The 17,480-nt window shown below is 46.0% G+C and overlaps 1 protein-coding gene across 10 annotated transcripts in view; it reads left to right on the plus strand.

The window, feature by feature from the left end:
* The window catches only part of CASZ1 (castor zinc finger 1), a 199,410-nt gene that overhangs the window by 171,610 nt on the left and 10,320 nt on the right, over positions 1-17,480 (plus strand). For all 10 annotated transcript variants that reach the window (XM_032131874.1, XM_032131870.1, XM_032131872.1 and 7 more), the window contains 10 exons: positions 363-1,231; positions 3,147-3,288; positions 4,462-4,525; positions 7,098-7,258; positions 10,281-10,403; positions 10,960-11,295; positions 12,039-12,237; positions 12,756-12,927; positions 14,777-14,925; positions 16,760-16,994. In XM_032131874.1, the coding sequence (XP_031987765.1) occupies positions 363-1,231; positions 3,147-3,288; positions 4,462-4,525; positions 7,098-7,258; positions 10,281-10,403; positions 10,960-11,295; positions 12,039-12,237; positions 12,756-12,927; positions 14,777-14,925; positions 16,760-16,994 (2,450 nt within the window). The remainder of the gene's footprint in view (positions 1-362; positions 1,232-3,146; positions 3,289-4,461; positions 4,526-7,097; positions 7,259-10,280; positions 10,404-10,959; positions 11,296-12,038; positions 12,238-12,755; positions 12,928-14,776; positions 14,926-16,759; positions 16,995-17,480) is intronic.

Raw genomic sequence — 17,480 nt, forward strand, 5'->3', positions numbered from 1 at the left:
TTTTGGGGCCAGACTTAGCCTTCTGTACACAACTGCTCTTCTTATGTTCTCAGGAAGAGTAGGAAAGCACAGTTTGTACCTTAGTCCCCTTTACCTGCTGTTTTCTTGGAAGTTTTAGTGGAGGGTGCCTGTATTCCCATGTTCCTGTGACTGTTCTGCAGAGTAGAGTGAGCTTCCCAGCTCTCCCACATGGCAGCATATCTGCTTGCCTGGGTGTCCCAGGTTAACCCACAGACAACTCCTCAGCCCCTCTGTAGCTGGGGCAGTTGTCTCATTCTGACCCCAGTCCTTGTCCTAGAGGGAGGCAGGACACAGCAGCTCTGCCTACACAGCCAACCACCCTCTTCTCGATGTCCTTGCAGGAGACCTGGGTGTACATTCACCTTCAAGAACAAGTGTGACATTGAGAAGCACAAGAGCTACCACATCAAAGATGATGCCTATGCCAAGGATGGCTTCAAGAAGTTCTACAAGTACGAGGAATGCAAGTATGAGGGCTGTGTCTACAGCAAGGCCACCAACCACTTCCATTGCATAAGGGCAGGCTGTGGCTTCACCTTCACCTCCACCAGCCAGATGACTTCCCATAAACGCAAACACGAGCGCCGGCACATCCGGAGCTCAGGAGTGTTGGGCCTGCCTGCCTCACTCCTGGGCTCCAAGGATAACGAGCAAGAGGAGTCCAGTAACGATGACCTTATTGACTTCTCTGCCATGAGCTCCAAGAACTCCAGCCTGAGTGCCTCCCCAACCAGTCAACAGTCTTCCGTTTCTCTCATCGTCCCAGCTGTACCCTCCTCTGCGGCTGAGCTTGCTTCCTCACAGGCCACCAAGTCTGCCAACAGCATGACACCAGCCACAAAGATCTCTGGCCTGCTTTCCCAGGCTCTTCCCAGCAATATACCCTTGGCCCTGGCACTCTCCAACTCAGCCCTTCCTGGAACAGCTGGATCCTTCTTTCCCATCATCCCTAGTCGGGTCTCTACACCACTTCCTGCCAGCTCGGCTAATCTGATGACTGCTGGTTCTTCTGGCACCAATCCAACATCATCTGCTCCTACAGATTCCTCATCCCAGGCAGTTTCAGGATCTGGTGATCCCGTGGCTACTTCTTCTCCTGCTCCAGCAGCCTCTATAATGGAAAGGATCTCTGCTAGCAAGGGATTAATCTCTCCTATGATGGCCAGGCTGGCAGCAGCTGCACTCAAGCCCTCTGTGGCACTTGAAGCAGGTGAGTTACCTCATCAGTTGTGATAGCGGTGGGAGGCAGAGCAGTGCCTGATGACTTGGAGGAGAGTGAATGAGAAGCCACCCAGTTGTCATGGGACTGCAGTTGGGGAGGGGGTAGTAAAAGGAAATAAATGGGAGAATAAATTTGGTTTTATCTAATTAACCCTTATAGAGGGCAGTCTTGGCATGGTTTTCTGTGGAACCTGGCTATACCCACGTGGCCAGAAGAGAGGCAAGAAACATCTTTGCCCATGAAAGGAGTAGGCTCTTACCAGAGCTGAAGAGTGTTGCCATGTGTAATTGTCTATAGGCTGAAAAGAGAGAGGCACTGTATTGCAAATGGAAATGAAAAAAAAAAATACTTTAGCCAGTACTTGCAGACTCTACTTAGACTGTATCGAGCTTTAGCTGGGCCTGGTGTTGAAGGTCCTGTAGCCCATGGCCAGTTGTTTTCTGAGCTGGGGAGCTGTTCTGTGCTTCAGCTTTGTTGTCCCAGCTGTGGGTTTGGGGATAGTGTTGGTACAGTCTACAAATGGGACCTTCCTTTTGGTCAGTTCCTGCAAGCTGTGTTCCCCTCTCCCTGCGCTACCTGAGGGGTGAAAGATGGGAAGTCCCCTGGGGCAGCCCAGAGCTCTTTCTGCTGCCACCTAGACCCGAGGCAGGTCATGGCTCAATCCCAGCCCTGACAGATGGATGTGGGGTTCCCATGACAGCACAGGGAACCTCCCCAGTCTGCTGAACATCAGCTCATGGTGGGCAGCAAGGGGCCGTGAAGGGGAGGCTGTGCCTGGCAGCACCCCAAGGCACTGGGCTGTCCCCAGGCTCCTTCCTGGGGTGTGGAAAGCCCGGAGCCCATGGGACTGGGAGCACTTGCCGATGGCCCCATCTTCCCAAGAGCAAACGGGGGAGTAGAAGGAAGTGATCTGATTAAAGAGGGAGGGGAACTTTCACATACTTTTAAAATTATTGTTTGAAAAATTGTTTCCTAAAGCAGAGAAAGGTCATTGAGGGAACTATTTTCCTTTATTTTTTAATAAAATGCCACTTGCTGTCTGAGAAGCAGCTCGCCGTCAGCTGTACTGCCGGAGGGTAAATTAATATTTTAGTCACTTGGGGATTGTGGAAAAAAGCTCTGCAGACATGTTCCTGTCAGCAACTTTTTTCCCCTCCTTTTTTCTTTGCTGTTTTTCCTAATTTTTTTTTCTTTAATTTGTTCTCCTTCCTGCCTCCCCCACCCCTTCCTCTTTTCCTCTCTTCCTTCAGTCTGAATTCTTCTTCCATGGGCTCGGCACTAAACCTCCTCCCTAAAAAGAAGCACTCCCCCTTTTTGTGGGGACACGGAGAAGGCAGTGGCGGGAGGTCGCGCAGTTTGAAGCGGTCCCGTTGCTGTCACCTTCGATAGTCCCGGCAGGGCAGATGCTCCTGCTGGGCAGGCGCAGTGTCGGGCCAGCGCTGTCTCTACGGCAACGCTGGGATTGGGGACGAGGAAGGGGGCTTGACTAGCAGTCGAAAGCTGCCACATTGCCTCAGCATTAACAGAGTCTTTAATAAACGCTTAAGAGGCAGCCCCGCAAATTAGTTATGACAGTTTGTGCAGAGAATCAGGTCTCCCCCACGCTCCTTCCGCCCTTCTCCTTTAAAGGGCCCATAGCCTGGACAACTTTGACATAATTTTGCAATAATTATCACTTGAAGAATTTCCACACTGGAGTGGACGTCAGAACCCATCATGTCAACTTGGCAATAAACGCTGACCAGCAATCCCAGTACTTCCCTCCCCCCCACTTTTTCTTTGCTTTTTCCATTTAGGCACTGAGGCCAATGATTTAACTTACTTATTTGCCATTGTAACCTCATTTTAGACCCACGCTTTTAATTTATTTTTAGCATTTAATTTCGATGTCTTTCTTGAGCAGGGAATGGACAACCAGCACCTCCCGGACGGTTCAATCCAGTCCAGGTGAAGCAGGAGCCTGCGGAGGCCATGGGACCGTCATCTGCCACCAGTCAGGACCCCTTGCAGGAGCACAGCTTGGACCTGAGCATCAAGGACCATGGGTGAGAGAAGTGGGCGGGCAGACACGCTCAACCCTTCCCAGCATCAGGCTTTGGGCAGTTTCCATACCTGTAATTCAAGAGCACAGAGCATGTTGGTGAAAGGCAGTTTCACAGTGGTCGAGTTGGACACCCCAAAACTGGAGGCAGGCAGGCTCACTCTGCTCCCCATCAAGTGTATGTTCTCCAGATGGCTTTTTGGGTTCACAGGCACCTACTGACTCTTCAACAAGAGCTTCACCTCTTGTGCTCCCTTCTGAAGGTCGAGCCACTGGCAAAGCTATTTTCACTTAGTCCTCTTGTCATCAGTTGCTGATTGAAGCTGCCCCAGTGCCACACCTCAGCACACTCTTAGCAGCAGCATTTGCAGTGCTGTAGTCTGTTGAACCAGGGCTAAGAGAAGCACATTCCAGAGAAACTGGACACACAAAACAGCTGGGTGTCAGGATAACTCCTCTCTGGATCTGGCATAGGCTGGTCTGCAGTTATGGTGATGGTTGTGCAGATGTGAATGCATCTATTTCAAAGCATGTGTCCCACTTGCCCAGCATCTCTACTGAGAACAGGAGTGTTTGGGGATTGTGCTGTGTGGAAGAAGTGCAGAGGAGCTGATCCTGGGGAAAAGTTAGCTCCACTGTGACCTTTGTACCCATTCCTGTCCATACCTTATTTAAACAAGCCTCCCTTTTGGAGTCCAGCACTTGGAGCCAACTGCAGAGATCCTAAGGCTGGCTTTCAGTGCAGGATTGATTGCCTTGCCTTCCTTACTGCCCAGGGGACCCATATCCCTGGCAGTATGAGCCTTCATCAACATCCCCCTTGCTTTTGTGGTATTTTTGTGATATTTCTGAAAGTTCTAACAGGGGATGAAGGGGTAAAACCTGGGGGAGGTCATGAGTTAGGAAATGAAGTGTGATGGAGTGAACACTGGGGGAAGAGGTCTGGGCCATTTAGTAGTTGAAAGAACTAAATTCTGCAGACCTGGGACCCTCTTTCTCTCCCTCTTGGCTATCACAAGTAAGTGAGTTTGGCCTGCCCAAGAGAGGGTTGGCATCATTCTTTTCCTCTGGATATAGTAGGTGAGGAGCGAGGCAGCTTGAAGGGAGAAGGATTAATCTCAGCGCTCACAGTCCCTGTGCACATCTTAACTAAACCCTGTTGGTTTGTGTGTTTCAGTAATGAATCAAATGGCCACACAGTCTCGGCAAATTCATCTCTTTTATCCTCGCTTATGAATAAGGTAAGAGCCATCCATCAAACGCCTTTCATTCCCCCCACCAAGAGAAATTAAAGCTGCGATAGCGAGCAAGGGGGGGAAGAGATGCGTTTGTTTTTTAATGTTTTGCCTCTAATAAGATGAGTTTGTACCATTTAAATTTTGAGACCATTTTTCATCGGGTATAATTTCAGAGCCACTGCTTACGAATTAATTTAATGAACTGGCTGAAGAAATATATTGCAGCCTCTGACACCTTTTTTCTTCCCATCCTTTCTAGACAGAGGAGGGCTCCAAAAGATCTCTTTTCTTTTCTTTTTCTTTTTTTTTGTTTGGTTTTTGTTTGTTTGTTTGTGATTTTTTGTTGGGGTTTTGGGGGGTTTTGGGTTTTTTTGTTTTGTTTTGTTTTTGTTTCCAGAACCTGGCAACTTCTCTCTCTCTCCTCTTTTATAGTTACTCATTTTGTTTACTTACTTAAAAACGTTTTCCTTCATTTGGGGAGAGAGAGAATAATCTGTTTTTATGAAAGAGAAGAAAAAATTAGAAGTTTTAAGCCAAAATCATCAATTTCTGTCTTTCTGGTGTGAGTAATAGTGTGTAACAGAGTCCCCTTTACTGTGTTCTAGAATATTTATTTTAGATAATGCACATTTTCTTTTTCCTTACTTCTTCCTTAAATTATACATCATCTCAAATATATATTTCTCTTTCACATGATAAATTCTACTGTACCAAGATTAATTTTGTGGCTGTATACAACTGCAGTAGAGATCAGGGCACCCTTTGAGCCATGCTTTAATATTCCGCTATGTGATAGGTTTTACAGGCATAGCTATTGCCACCCCCTTGGCTCTGGGCGTTACATGCATCAAGGCCATATAACCCTCAGGAGAGGGCAAAGTGACTTGGCCTGGTAATCTCCCACCTCCTTTCTTTCTTACCACTGTTTTCCTCTGTGTTACTTAATTTTTGCATTTATCTTTATGTCACTTTTCTTCTCCATTGGCTCTCTGTTACACTGGGGTTTTGATTTTCCCTTTTAAACTTGATTTCTTATTTGTTCCTTTGTATTGTCCCTTTAGTGTTTCCAAATACACAGGTCTTTCTTTAGTGAGCAAATGTATTTAGTAACTCTGCTCTCTGGGGTCACGAGTCGTTCTGAAGGTCCCAGATCAGGGAAATGCTCTTTCAATGGAGACTTCACTTGAAAATCTCCAGGATAATAATATGTGGTTTAAATATATGTTTAGAGAAAAGCATTTCTTTGTGTGCAGTCTGACATAAGGTTCTTTCAGTTGTGCAAAGCAAATGTAGCACAGGTGCAAACTAGGAGGTTAAAGGAATGGGATTATCCAGTGAGATAAACCAGCAAAGCGTAGAACCTACCATGTGTGTGATTGATGGAACCAAGACCAAAGATTGCAGAGTCAAGCTCAGTCTGCTCAGGAACACATCACACTTGCTTCTTCCTCTTGCTGCACACAATTTCTGTCCATGGGGGAATCCTTCATTGTTTTTCTAGGAAAAAGAACCCTTTACAGAAATGGAATTACCAGTGGAAACGCACGACCTGAATTTCTGATTCCAGCCATAAAGAGTTGCAGTCTCCACACAGCAGCAGGGGCTTTACCTTCAGGGGGCATTTAGAGAGCCTCAAATAACCAGGATTCCTGTAGCCTATTGCAGTTTATTTAGGGGGCTGTCAGTCTTAATTAACTGATATTTTTAAAGGGCTTTGAGACCCTCAAGTGGGTGGAGTTTTCAGTGCAATTATTGGGCCTGATCCTGCATTTTATTCATGCTGTGAAACTCTCTGTTGTTACTGGAGGTAATTGAGAGCACAACAGAGAAAGGAAGAGTCTAAGAAATTGTACATTTATTCTGAAAAAATTTTTCCCTCTAGGCAGGCTTGAGTAACTTCATTTTTCTATCCTGCACATCATACACCTGGATTTCTAAACCTTCTCTGTGTAGATTCTATTTGAAGCCTTTCATGCAATGCAGATTGTGAGTCCAAGTCCTGCTTCATGAAAGATGTTTCCATTTAGCACAGAAAAGTGACATGATTTTATATTGAAGTTAATAAGAATTTTCCAGGAACTTGAGACAGAATTTTTCCTCAGTTGAATGAAATTTTCATCCTTCCACCCTCACACATACCTGATAGTCACTTTAAAGGAGACATCCTTGTGGCCGGGATAAGATGACTGAATAAACTAGAGCTTACCAGTTCTACCACCAGCAATTTGTAGGAGCTACACAGGGCTATTACAGTTGAAGTCCACACACCTTTTCCATAGTCAAATAGGGATGTCTCTCTTCACCTCAGTTTCCTCATGAATAAAGTAGACATGATGCTTCATTACTTTAACAAGAGCCATGAATATTCAGTGGACACCTGAGTGCTTTATGATAGTTGGGTGGAAGATGCAGTAGAGTGAGGTGTTACTAAGTTTTGCTGATGCAGCTGGAGCAGCCTGCACAGACTTTTTGTCTTGTCTTTTAATCTTTGAAGACACTTGTCTCTGTGGGACAGTCCTGAGGGTGTCGGTGTCTGTGTGCTGGGCTTGATGCAGTGTCTATGTTCTTGTTCCAGATGTCCAAGACCAGTGCCAGCCTTGGCAACCTGCTGAACATTAAGACTGAAGGCGAAGGCAGCCAGGCTGGGGCTGGGGAGCCAACCCAGTACTTGGGCAAGGCAGTGAAGGCACTTGTCCAAGAGAAGCTCTCTGAGCCATGGAAGATGTACCTGCGCCGGTAAGGAGGGCATGGAACTCGGAATAAAGGGAAAAGTGCTTCCTTTGCAAAGTGTCTGACTCGCTGTTCACCCTCAACACAGAGTTTTGTTGAATGTAAAGGCCTAATTCTGTCAGACACCGATCACCTGGAGCACACTTAGCCCTTGGCTGTAGCTACCTGCACCAGGTGTTAATGTCTGGTAAGAAATACCTGCCCACATAGAATTATTTTGCAAAGGGATCTTGAGAACCAAATACAAGCACAGATCTTCATGTAGTTCTGTTATCCTGGACTTCTGCGAGTCCAGGGGACCCAGTGCAGTTGTGCTCTTAGCACTGGACCTGTGTGAGACCATGGCCAGTTACTACACGCAGGTCATTGGAGCCTTACATGCTTCCTGTGGCATTTCCTCTGAGCAGGCTGCTGAAACAAAACAAGTTTTGGGGATGTAGAGGCATGGGAACAAGTAAAGGGGTATGGGAGCTGGGATGATTTCTGCTGCTTTTGTTGTAGGAAAGGAGACTCAAAAAGAAAATGGACCAGATAAAAAGCTCACCCACGTACAGACACAGGCACATACATGCCCAGACAGACACGTGCTTTGAGCACACACAGATATACCCAGGCAGACACACAGGTTTGTGCTCTGACACAGAGTCACCTCCAAATGCCAGCGGACACTTTATATATAAATCACAGGCTTTAATGGAGAAAACTAGAAAATCTTCTAGTCCCTCAGCCCCTGGCTGGTGTGAGATCCTTTCCTGAGGTCTATTTGCATTTTGTCCAGTCTGGTTGTAATTCTGCCAGGCAGTGTGGCTATTTTCTTGTTTCTGGGAGCATTATTCCACCACCTAGTAAGTTTCAATGTCACAACTTTTTCCATGGTATGCTGCCTGAATTTCCCTTTTTGTAGCTTTGTTGCAGCTCTGTGTATATCCCCTTGAACCACAGCAGATCATTCCTCTCTGCAGCTGGAGTTCAGCCCCTTCAGAGAGTCACAGACTTTCAGCATTCCATTTAACCAGGCTTACTTACTTCCTTTAATCTGACTCTGGATTAGTCCCTTCTGCCTGCGGGTCCTGTTGCTTTCTTGTTGTTCCCTGGATGGTGCAGAATTGCCCCCCATGACAGAACAAGCTTCCTGCTCCCAAATAGGCAGCTCACAATTTGTTTGTATCTATACAGAGTCATGTAGAGTACCATGTTTATCGTCCGCTGTGACACAGAATTGCTTTTAATGTTGTTTGGTGAGTCCCCAATGTATAGAACACCTCCCACACCCAGGTGTATTTCTTGTGTGTTTCCAAACATGATTCTCCTGTTCTGAACGTTCTCCCTTGTCTTGCCAGACCTCTCTGTGCTCTTTTTCTCCTCTTGCACTGGTATTTCCACCTCCTCCCAGTTTAGCATCTTTGTGAATTTCATAAACACGCTGTTTACTCCTAGATTACTAATGAAGATGTTAAATAAACTCAGACTAACCCAAGTCCTCCTCTCAGCACTTGTTGCCTCCTCCTCCCAGCTCGGTGTGGTGCTGGTTGTCATCAGCCTTCATTTATGGTCCCTCAGCCAGTTTCAAGCCGTGAGGTGGCATGACATCCAGGCCAGTTGGAATTAATTCCAAGCATATGCAAGACTGAATCAAATGCTTTACTAAAATCCAAATATATTGCATCCCTTCATCCACTAATTTTGTAATTCTATCAAAACAAGCAATTACATTTGTCTGGCAAGATTTATTCTTTATAATCCTGATGCTGTTTATTGCTCATGGTTCCTTTATCCTCTAGATGTTTAATGATTTTCTCCTCCCTCTTAATATTTGTTCCATTACTTTACTGGAAGGAGAAGTTAAGGCCAGAGGTATGATAATTGCCGAAGATGACTTGTCTTTTTTTCCTCTGAAAGAACCAGTACCTTGACTGTTTAATTTTTATTTTTTTTCCAGTTATGTAGTACCTCCCACTTCTCTATGGCTTAAAAACCAGCAAATGGTAATGTAATCAGTTGGGGAGTTAATTTCCATTGCACTTCAGGACATACATCACCCAGACTGACTGATTTGTGCATTTTTATATTGTTTGAATGAGTCCCCTTATCTGCTCTTTTAGAAGGTCTTCACTTCATCCCAAATTCTCTGCTTTGTCTTTAGTTTTTTTCATCCCAAGCAAGTTTTATTATGCAGCCATTTTTGATTCATCACCTCTCTTTTTGTGGGGGGCCTTCTTTCTAGGTTCGACACTTCTCATCTCTGATAAAACAGCCCCTTTAGTTCGCAATAACTTGGTTTCTTTTCTCTTACCACACAATTACTTTCCTTCCTCTTCTCCCTGTAAGCCACAACTGACAGCACATATTGTATATCCACAGACCTTCCTTCTCCAGTACAAGTTTTTCCTCTTTCCTTTACCCTCCCATTGGTGAGAGGTCCCTCCTGGGACCATACAGGCTGCTGTTTGTTTCTTGCTTTCCTGCTCATCAGAGCAACTGTAGTTTGTTGAGCCTTAATTATGCAAGATTCCCTTGTTAAGTTTCAAATCCTTCCTGCCAGTGAGTCTTACTTGTTTTCTTGATTCCCTGTGATTCTGGAGTTTCCTGAAATCACATGTATTTGTGCTGCACTTACTCAGTCCAGAGAATCTCAGCAGTGGGTGAGCAGTGACACCACGCTGAGCTGGTTTTGTCCTCTTGGCCATTTGCTCCAAGATGACACAAGCCATATCTTGGATAATGTGGTGGGTTTTGCTCTGGGGTTTGCATGTCAGGGTTGTTGTTCTGTATATCAGGGATGGTGCTGTGCAGTATTTCTGCAGTCCAGGCTGTAGTTGCCACATAGGTGATGCTTCATCTTTCCCATCTGTGGGATACCCTCCCGTCCAGGGCAGGGGGTGGGCGGATTCTGGATCTAGGTTCCCTGGAATGCCTCTTGTTTGTGGGAATGCTAATAGAGTTGAAAAACACAGAAAAAAATGTCTGTTCCAACTCCACTTCTCTCCTGAGGCCTTCCCTAAGATGTCTACTTGTCTGTTTTGGCCAGGTTTGGCACCAAGGATTTCTGTGATGCCCAGTGTGACTTTCTCCATAAGGTGCATTTCCACTGTGTGGTGGAGGAATGCGGAGCCCTCTTCAGCACCCTGGATGGAGCCATTAAGCACGCCAAGTAAGTAGGAGAGCAGGAGGCTTGGGAAGCTTGAGAGAGCTCTACAATGCACACTACAGTTCAAGACCACCCCAAGTTCCTTTTAAAGGCAATAGAACGTCCAAGTAAAGAATGAGTAAGGCCTTCAGTGGCCATTCACGTGCCTGAGTCTGAAGGGGTAATAGGGAAGGAGATGTTGCAAATTTTAAGATAGATCTGTTAGCACAGTTGGTCTCTCCTGTTGGATGGTTCCCTGTGTTTCACTGCAGGAAATTACTGGCTTCTCCCAACAGCCCTGAGAAGCTGCCCCACAGCTGATCTGAGTGGCTGCAGCGATTCTTGCGTTTCTCTGATTTTAACATGGTTTGGCACCTGTCTCCACCCATCCTAATGAATTCCCTTCTCTTCATAGATGGGTTAGGAGGGCCCTAAATCTTAACTCAAAGTCTCCAGAGCCCCTTTTAGGATTTATCAACACCAATTTGTTTACAGGCTTCTGCCACATTCTTGTTGATGTTTAATCAAATTACATGAAATGGTCAAGAATTTATGTCTGAATTAATATGATGTTTTGCAGTTTTCACTTCCGAACTGAGGGTGGAACTGTGAAAAGCAACTCTGAGTCTCCCTTCTCAACTGCTACTGAGAATAAGGCTTCACTGGCCCCTTCGTCACCATCTGCTCCTTCTGCCACCATGGCCAGTGCTCCTGCCCTTGACGTGCCCACTCCAAATCCAGCTGCTGTGCCCTCTGCGCCCACACTACTTGCTTGGAAGCAGCTGGCTTCAACCATACCCCAGATGCCTCAGATCCCAGCATCAGTGCCTAACCTGGCAGCTTCACCCTTGGCAACGACTTCCCTGGAGAATGCCAAGCCTCAGGTCAAACCTGGATTTCTCCAGTTCCAGGAGAAGTAAGTTTTAGCTGCCGTTTGCCTCCTTCTATCCTCCCCAGCCTTGCAGTCCGCTCTGTACCTCTCCTCAGAGCTGCAGTACTACACTTCTGTTCACCCACTGACAAACCTGTCTAGAGAGTAGTCTGGGCTTGACCTCACAGAAAAGGTACTTCTGTAAAGTCTAGGAAATGCTTTAAGATTTTTGAGTGCATCTAAGAGCACTTTTAGGCATGAGTTTAGAAGATAAATGAACTTGCTCATCTATCACTGATCCGTGTTTTATCCCTTGCAAGAGCTGTGCAGAAATACAGGTGTCTTTGCAGTGTTTTTGACAATGAAGGGTTATTGGGCCAGAAATTCATGGACTGAGTGGGGGGTGGAAGGTACCAAACCCATTTAGCTGATGAGACCGGCAGTGCTGGTTTTGTCAGATCAGGGGAAGCCCTGGCATCCTGCAGTGGCCACACCCAAGAGTTGTGTTTCCTTTGAACTTTAAATTGGAAAAGTGGTCCTCAAAGACTACAGAACCCACTGTGCATTGCTGTGTTCTAATAATCCTAATCAAGAAAGTGCAGTAGCTGGGTGGAACTGCACTAATGTTGCCAGCTTCAATTTCCCTGAAGAGGAAGGTGGCTATGGGAAATCTGTGGGCCACGTTTGGAACAGAGGCTTCAGCTGGGCTCCCCTTGAATTAAATTTTGGCAAAGAAACAAATGTGTGCAATGAGTGAAGGTGATGATTGGGTTTTGGATGTATTCCAGTGATCCCTGCTTGGCAACAGACTGCAAGTACGCCAACAAATTCCACTTCCACTGTCTCTTTGGAAACTGCAAGTATGTGTGCAAAACCTCTGGCAAAGCAGAATCCCACTGCCTGGACCACATCAACCCCAACAATAATCTGGTGAATGTGCGAGACCAGTTTGCTTACTACTCCCTGCAGTGTCTCTGTCCAAACCAGGTAAGAGCCATTCCAGAGCAGTGTTCTGGCAGGAGCTGGGAGAAGGAGATGAAGGATCAAGGAGACTGACAGGAAGTGAGGCTGTGTGTGGCATTCTTGGCATTACTACAGAACCATGAAAGTCATAATTACTTGGTCTGGAAGAACGTTTGGTTTCTATCAAATGGGAAATAGTGATGCTTTTGTGTTTCTTTGACTTGGGTGAAGTGGACAAGGGAACTAGAATGATCTGAGAGACACAGGATGAAATAGAGTAAAAATCTGTGATGAATCCAGGAAAAGCCATGAGTAAGGTTTAGGATATTTCAGCGTAGTGTATTACAGAGTACACAACAGCAATGCAAAAAGACTCGAGAGGGAACAAGGTGCATGGCAGGTTGTGGAAGATAAAATGGGATCTGGGGTATCAGTGCAGGCCTCTCTTGACACCTCAGAAGGGACACCATGTGTAGCAGGCAAGTGAGAGTGCATTTGGTTTAGACCTGCCTAAAGCACCATGCCTGTGTGCTCCCTTCTAGCACTGTGAATTCCGGATGCGAGGGCATTACCACTGTCTGCGTCCTGGCTGCTACTTCGTGACTAACATCACCACCAAGCTGCCCTGGCATGTGAAAAAACATGAGAAGGCAGAGAGAAGGGCAGCCAACGGCTTCAAGTATTTTACCAAGCGGGAAGAATGTGGCAGACTAGGTGAGTTTTGTTCCCTTTCTCATGTGGTGCATCCTGTGTCCAGGCCAAGAGTGCCATAAGTTAGAACCTGCAAGTTACGCTTAAGAGGTAATTAAATCACTAAACAAGAAAGGCAACAAAACATAAAGTAGTTCCTCTGGGTGCTGTTCCCTCCCACTGCAAGAAAACAGTCACAGTAGCCAGAGCAAAACTTCTCAGCTTTGAATACATAAAGAATTTGTACCCACATGGAAGCTTGTTTGTAGTAACCAGGGTAATGAGTGTCAACACACCACAGCCAGTACCTACCTAGGTCCTATTTACACGTGGCAGTAGATTCAGCAGTTGCTGTTATTTACTCACCTTTTGGTGTTTCAGGTGATAGCAGGGGCTAGACAAAGCAGCCAGTGATACGTGACACCAGCCCCCAGGGATGCCCTGGCAACAGGCGAGCCCTCACCTGCCCTTTGTGATAGTGTTCCAGTCCCGCAGCACTGTTTGTTCCCAGTCCCAGAGCACAGGGATGGGGAGGGCGGGCAAGCTGGGGAAAATGGGACCTAAACAAACACACTCTTGGCCTGTACATGAAACGCTGGCTGTCAGCTCCACATGAGCTGGGTGAGTCAGGAGCTGTTTGGTTTTGGGAGGGATGAGGTACATGCATCCAGCAGTGTGTACATTTGCCTGTAGGCTGGCCCTGCTGCGCAGTAGACACACATTTAGCCAGCACCCTGCATTTGGCTGCATAGATAGAGGCAGTGTGGTGGGATGGTGTAGGTGTGTATGGTTATACCAACATGTGGATTCATTTCTACATCTCTGTACATCCCTGGGGTTTATGTTGTGTATGTATAGATAGCAGGTGCAGAAAGCACTGGCCTGTTTAGAGGCCTGTGAATGTTTCTGAACAAACACACACGATAGATTTTTTTTTTTAATGTATTTTTCTGTGTGTATAATTATATAAGTGTGTATGACTGGGGAGAGGGAGGTGAAACAAATATAAGTAAAGGTGGATGGGTGTAGATAGGTAAGTAAAAGTGAGCCTGTAGGTCTCTACCTCTGTATCTGAGGGGATGGCCAAGGGAGGATGGGAAACAGCAGATCCTGATCATTGATGCAGCTGTGTTTGAACTATGACAAGCCATTGTTTATCAGTGGCACAGTGTGGCTGTTTGGGATTGTCTGTTAATGTTACATGCACTCCTGGCACACGCTGTGGCCACAAGGAGCAGAACGTGTGAAGTGCTGTATGCCAGAACCCATATGAATTGCTTGTTGTTCAGTAGCTGCCCCTATTACACAACAGTTTTGGAGTGGCAAGAAACACTTCCTGGCTCATTCCTGTCTGACCAGAGTGCACACACTGTCCAGAGCTAGAGCTGCTATGAGACTTCTTTTCTGGGAGCACACTTAGAGGGGAAAGAAAAAGAACTTTTCATTTCTAATCTAATTATGAGCATGTATTTTTGATTGTAACTTCTGTGATACAGATAAATGTCCTGGTTTTGTTCTCTTTTGTAAAAGAAAAGGCACTAGCTAAGACTGAAGAGCATTAGGCACTACTAGATATAATGGCAATGTTCCTTCCTTTATAATGGCACAGAGGGAGATGGGACTAGGCTCAGGCTCATGTCTTAAATCCCTGTATGCTGTAATCCTCTCTTCCAGTTGCTCAGCAGGCAGTAGATCATGGGTTTGGGTTTTTTTCATTCAAGACTGTTCCTGATTAACCCATGACCACTGATAATGTTTAGTCCATCAGAAATCCACATGGACAGCAGCCTTGTCCTGTCCGATCATCTTCCCTCTGGTCCCATTCCCTCTCAGTACCTTCATGTGTGACATAAAATGGTTTTTGTGTCTGCAGGTTGCAAATACAACCAGGTGAACAGCCACTTCCACTGCATCCGAGAGGGCTGCCAATTCTCCTTCCTGCTCAAGCACCAAATGACATCCCATGCCAGGAAGCACATGAGAAGGATGCTGGGGAAGAACTTTGATCGTGTTCCTACTCAGGTAACTCCTTGTTACTGAAGCTGTAGATCCACTTGCAGTGCTGGCCCCTTTGGTTGCAGGGCTGCTGCAGTGCCAGGACACTTGTACACAGACTCTAAGGGATGTCAAAGCTCTGGCAGATGTTACTGGGAGGTGAGAGTACACCCAAGGTAGCTTTACCTGGCTGAACTTACACCAGATGAATAAAGATGATGAAGCATAGATTGCAAAGCATTGCTTAGTGCAAACAGCTTTTCCTTGTAAATTATGTAGAAAAAAATTGAGAAGAATAACACAAAAATACTCGTATTTACAACTTGCACTCTCTCCCAGCTCTTTCAGTATATACAATTGGCTTAATAAAATTAATGTGCTTAGGATATGGGAGAATTGAACATGCTGGTTAAAGCAAACGTTTCCTGTTGCATATAAATAATTATTTGCTCCTTTCACCTAGGATGGAAGAAATACCAATCTTGAAATTTCTCTTCCCTTATTGATGTGGATTTAGTTGGGGCATTCCCTCTCCTCTCTCAGGAAGTAGCAGTGATGCAGTTTCTGCTTTACTAACATGGAGAGCAACTGGTAGATTAGGTTTGTCTGTTTCCTGAAGAAATGGAAGAGTTTCAGCTGCAGCACTGAGCTGCTGCTCCAAAGGACAGCATCCCTGCTACCTCTCACTCATTTTTACTCTTTAGTTGTTTTAGCTTCCATTGACTTGATAGATGAAACAAGCTGTCTTTATTTAAATGCCTGTGGCTGATCTGACCCTAAGAACATCATCTGGTTTATGGAAAACAAAAAGGACCATCTGTGGAAGGAAGATGAGAACCCTCTTTCATTCCACAACATGGGGATGAAAGGTCCCTGTTAGTTATTAAGTACAGTCAATAAGTGAACTGTTCAAGTCTAGTGCTGTTGGATGTAATGAGTTCACAGATGCCAAGGAACTGGTGTTGCTGTTGTGGCAGCTTTTGGTCTTAAATAAAAAGTTTATGTTCAAGAATCAAACTTAGGAAGATTTAACAAATAAATTTGTCTTCACTACTCTTTGTCATATGCTGAGTCTAACCCTAAGAATTCTAGTGCACACTGGGCAGAAAATGCTATGTTTGACCTCCACCTTCTTTCCCTGGCAATCCTGTGCCACTTAGCAATAACAAATAGGAGTAGTGGCCTGAGCAATCCTGGGAGCATGCAGCACTTGTCCTGACCTACTGCTGTGTTCAGCCCATGGAGCAGCACAGCAAACTGAGGGTGAAACCACAGCTCACAGCATGTGGCAAAGCTGACCAGATCGCTGGATCTGAATTGAAATAAAACCTCTGGTTTCTCCCATGCCTTAGTGCTCTGTAGGCAGTTCATGGTGTGTCTGACCTACCCATGGACCTGTCCAGGCCACTGCAGCTGCATGTGACCACCACCCACACGTGTGGCCCTGGTGTCAGTCCGTGTTCGCCCTGCAGGGTCTCAGTACTGACACGACTCAGGCGTGTTTCCAGCGTCTGACTGCAGCAGGGCCTACACAGTGAGGGGGAAATGCCAACATTAACACCTCCTCTTTGTGAACGCATCAGAATCCACACACCAGGATGCTGGTGCCAAGATTAACACTCCCAGCTCCCGAGTGCAGCACAATTCACATACCAGGATGCATGTGCCAGGTTTAATGCTCTGAGCTCCTAGTGCAGGAGGATTCACGCTCCTGGCCCCAGTGCCATGGGTTCTGCTCACAAGCATGTGTCAGCTATCCCTCATGAACTGTGGTGGAGGGAGATAGATGTGCAGACAGATGGTTTTGATCCTGGTATCTTGCTTTTGGTGTAAAAGTCCCTGTCTTGTTTTCCTGCTGCAGGTTATTGGCCACACTCCAAGAAATGAAAATCTCCCCCAGGTTGGTAGCATGGCACCCAGCCCAGCCTCATCAGGAACCCCAGCTTCCTTTCAGGGACCCCCAAGCATGATGGACACTGAAACAGAAGAGTACATGGATTATACTGGCTGTAGCCCTGGGGGTATCTCCTCTGAATCTTCCAATATGGACCGCAGCTGCTCCAGCACTCCAGTGGGCAATGAAAGTACATCAGCAGGTAAGGGAGAAGGGTGTGTGTGAAATGGATCATCAGTTGCCTGCTCTCCTGGGAGATAACTCATAAAAAGAAGCCAAGGGACAGTTGCACCTTAAAATACACACTGTGCCAACTTCAGTAGTGCCTCACACTAACCCAGCTCTCTCCAGCACCTCAGAGAAGAGGTCCATCAAAATAGACACCTCGAGCATCCAGGAACTAGCAGCATATCTTTTTCCTCCCATGAAGAGAGGTTTTTATCCTGGGTCTTGGAGTTGGGTCTGTTTTAATAGCTGATTAAAAAAAAAAAGTTAGAAAAAAAGAGCTGTGGGCTTCTGTACTTGGCATTTCCTCTGGTACCTTTTTGTATTTCCTCAAGCAGCATCCGAAGTCAGGCACTTTCCTGAACTGGTAAAGTACAACAGCAGATATGACATACACAGGGGATAAAACCTATCACATCTTCAAAAAGCAGCTCACTGAGCTCCCTTCCTCACCCAAAAATTC

Source organism: Corvus moneduloides, chromosome 22 (assembly GCF_009650955.1).
Source record: "Corvus moneduloides isolate bCorMon1 chromosome 22, bCorMon1.pri, whole genome shotgun sequence".
NCBI classification, from domain to species: domain Eukaryota; kingdom Metazoa; phylum Chordata; class Aves; order Passeriformes; family Corvidae; genus Corvus; species Corvus moneduloides.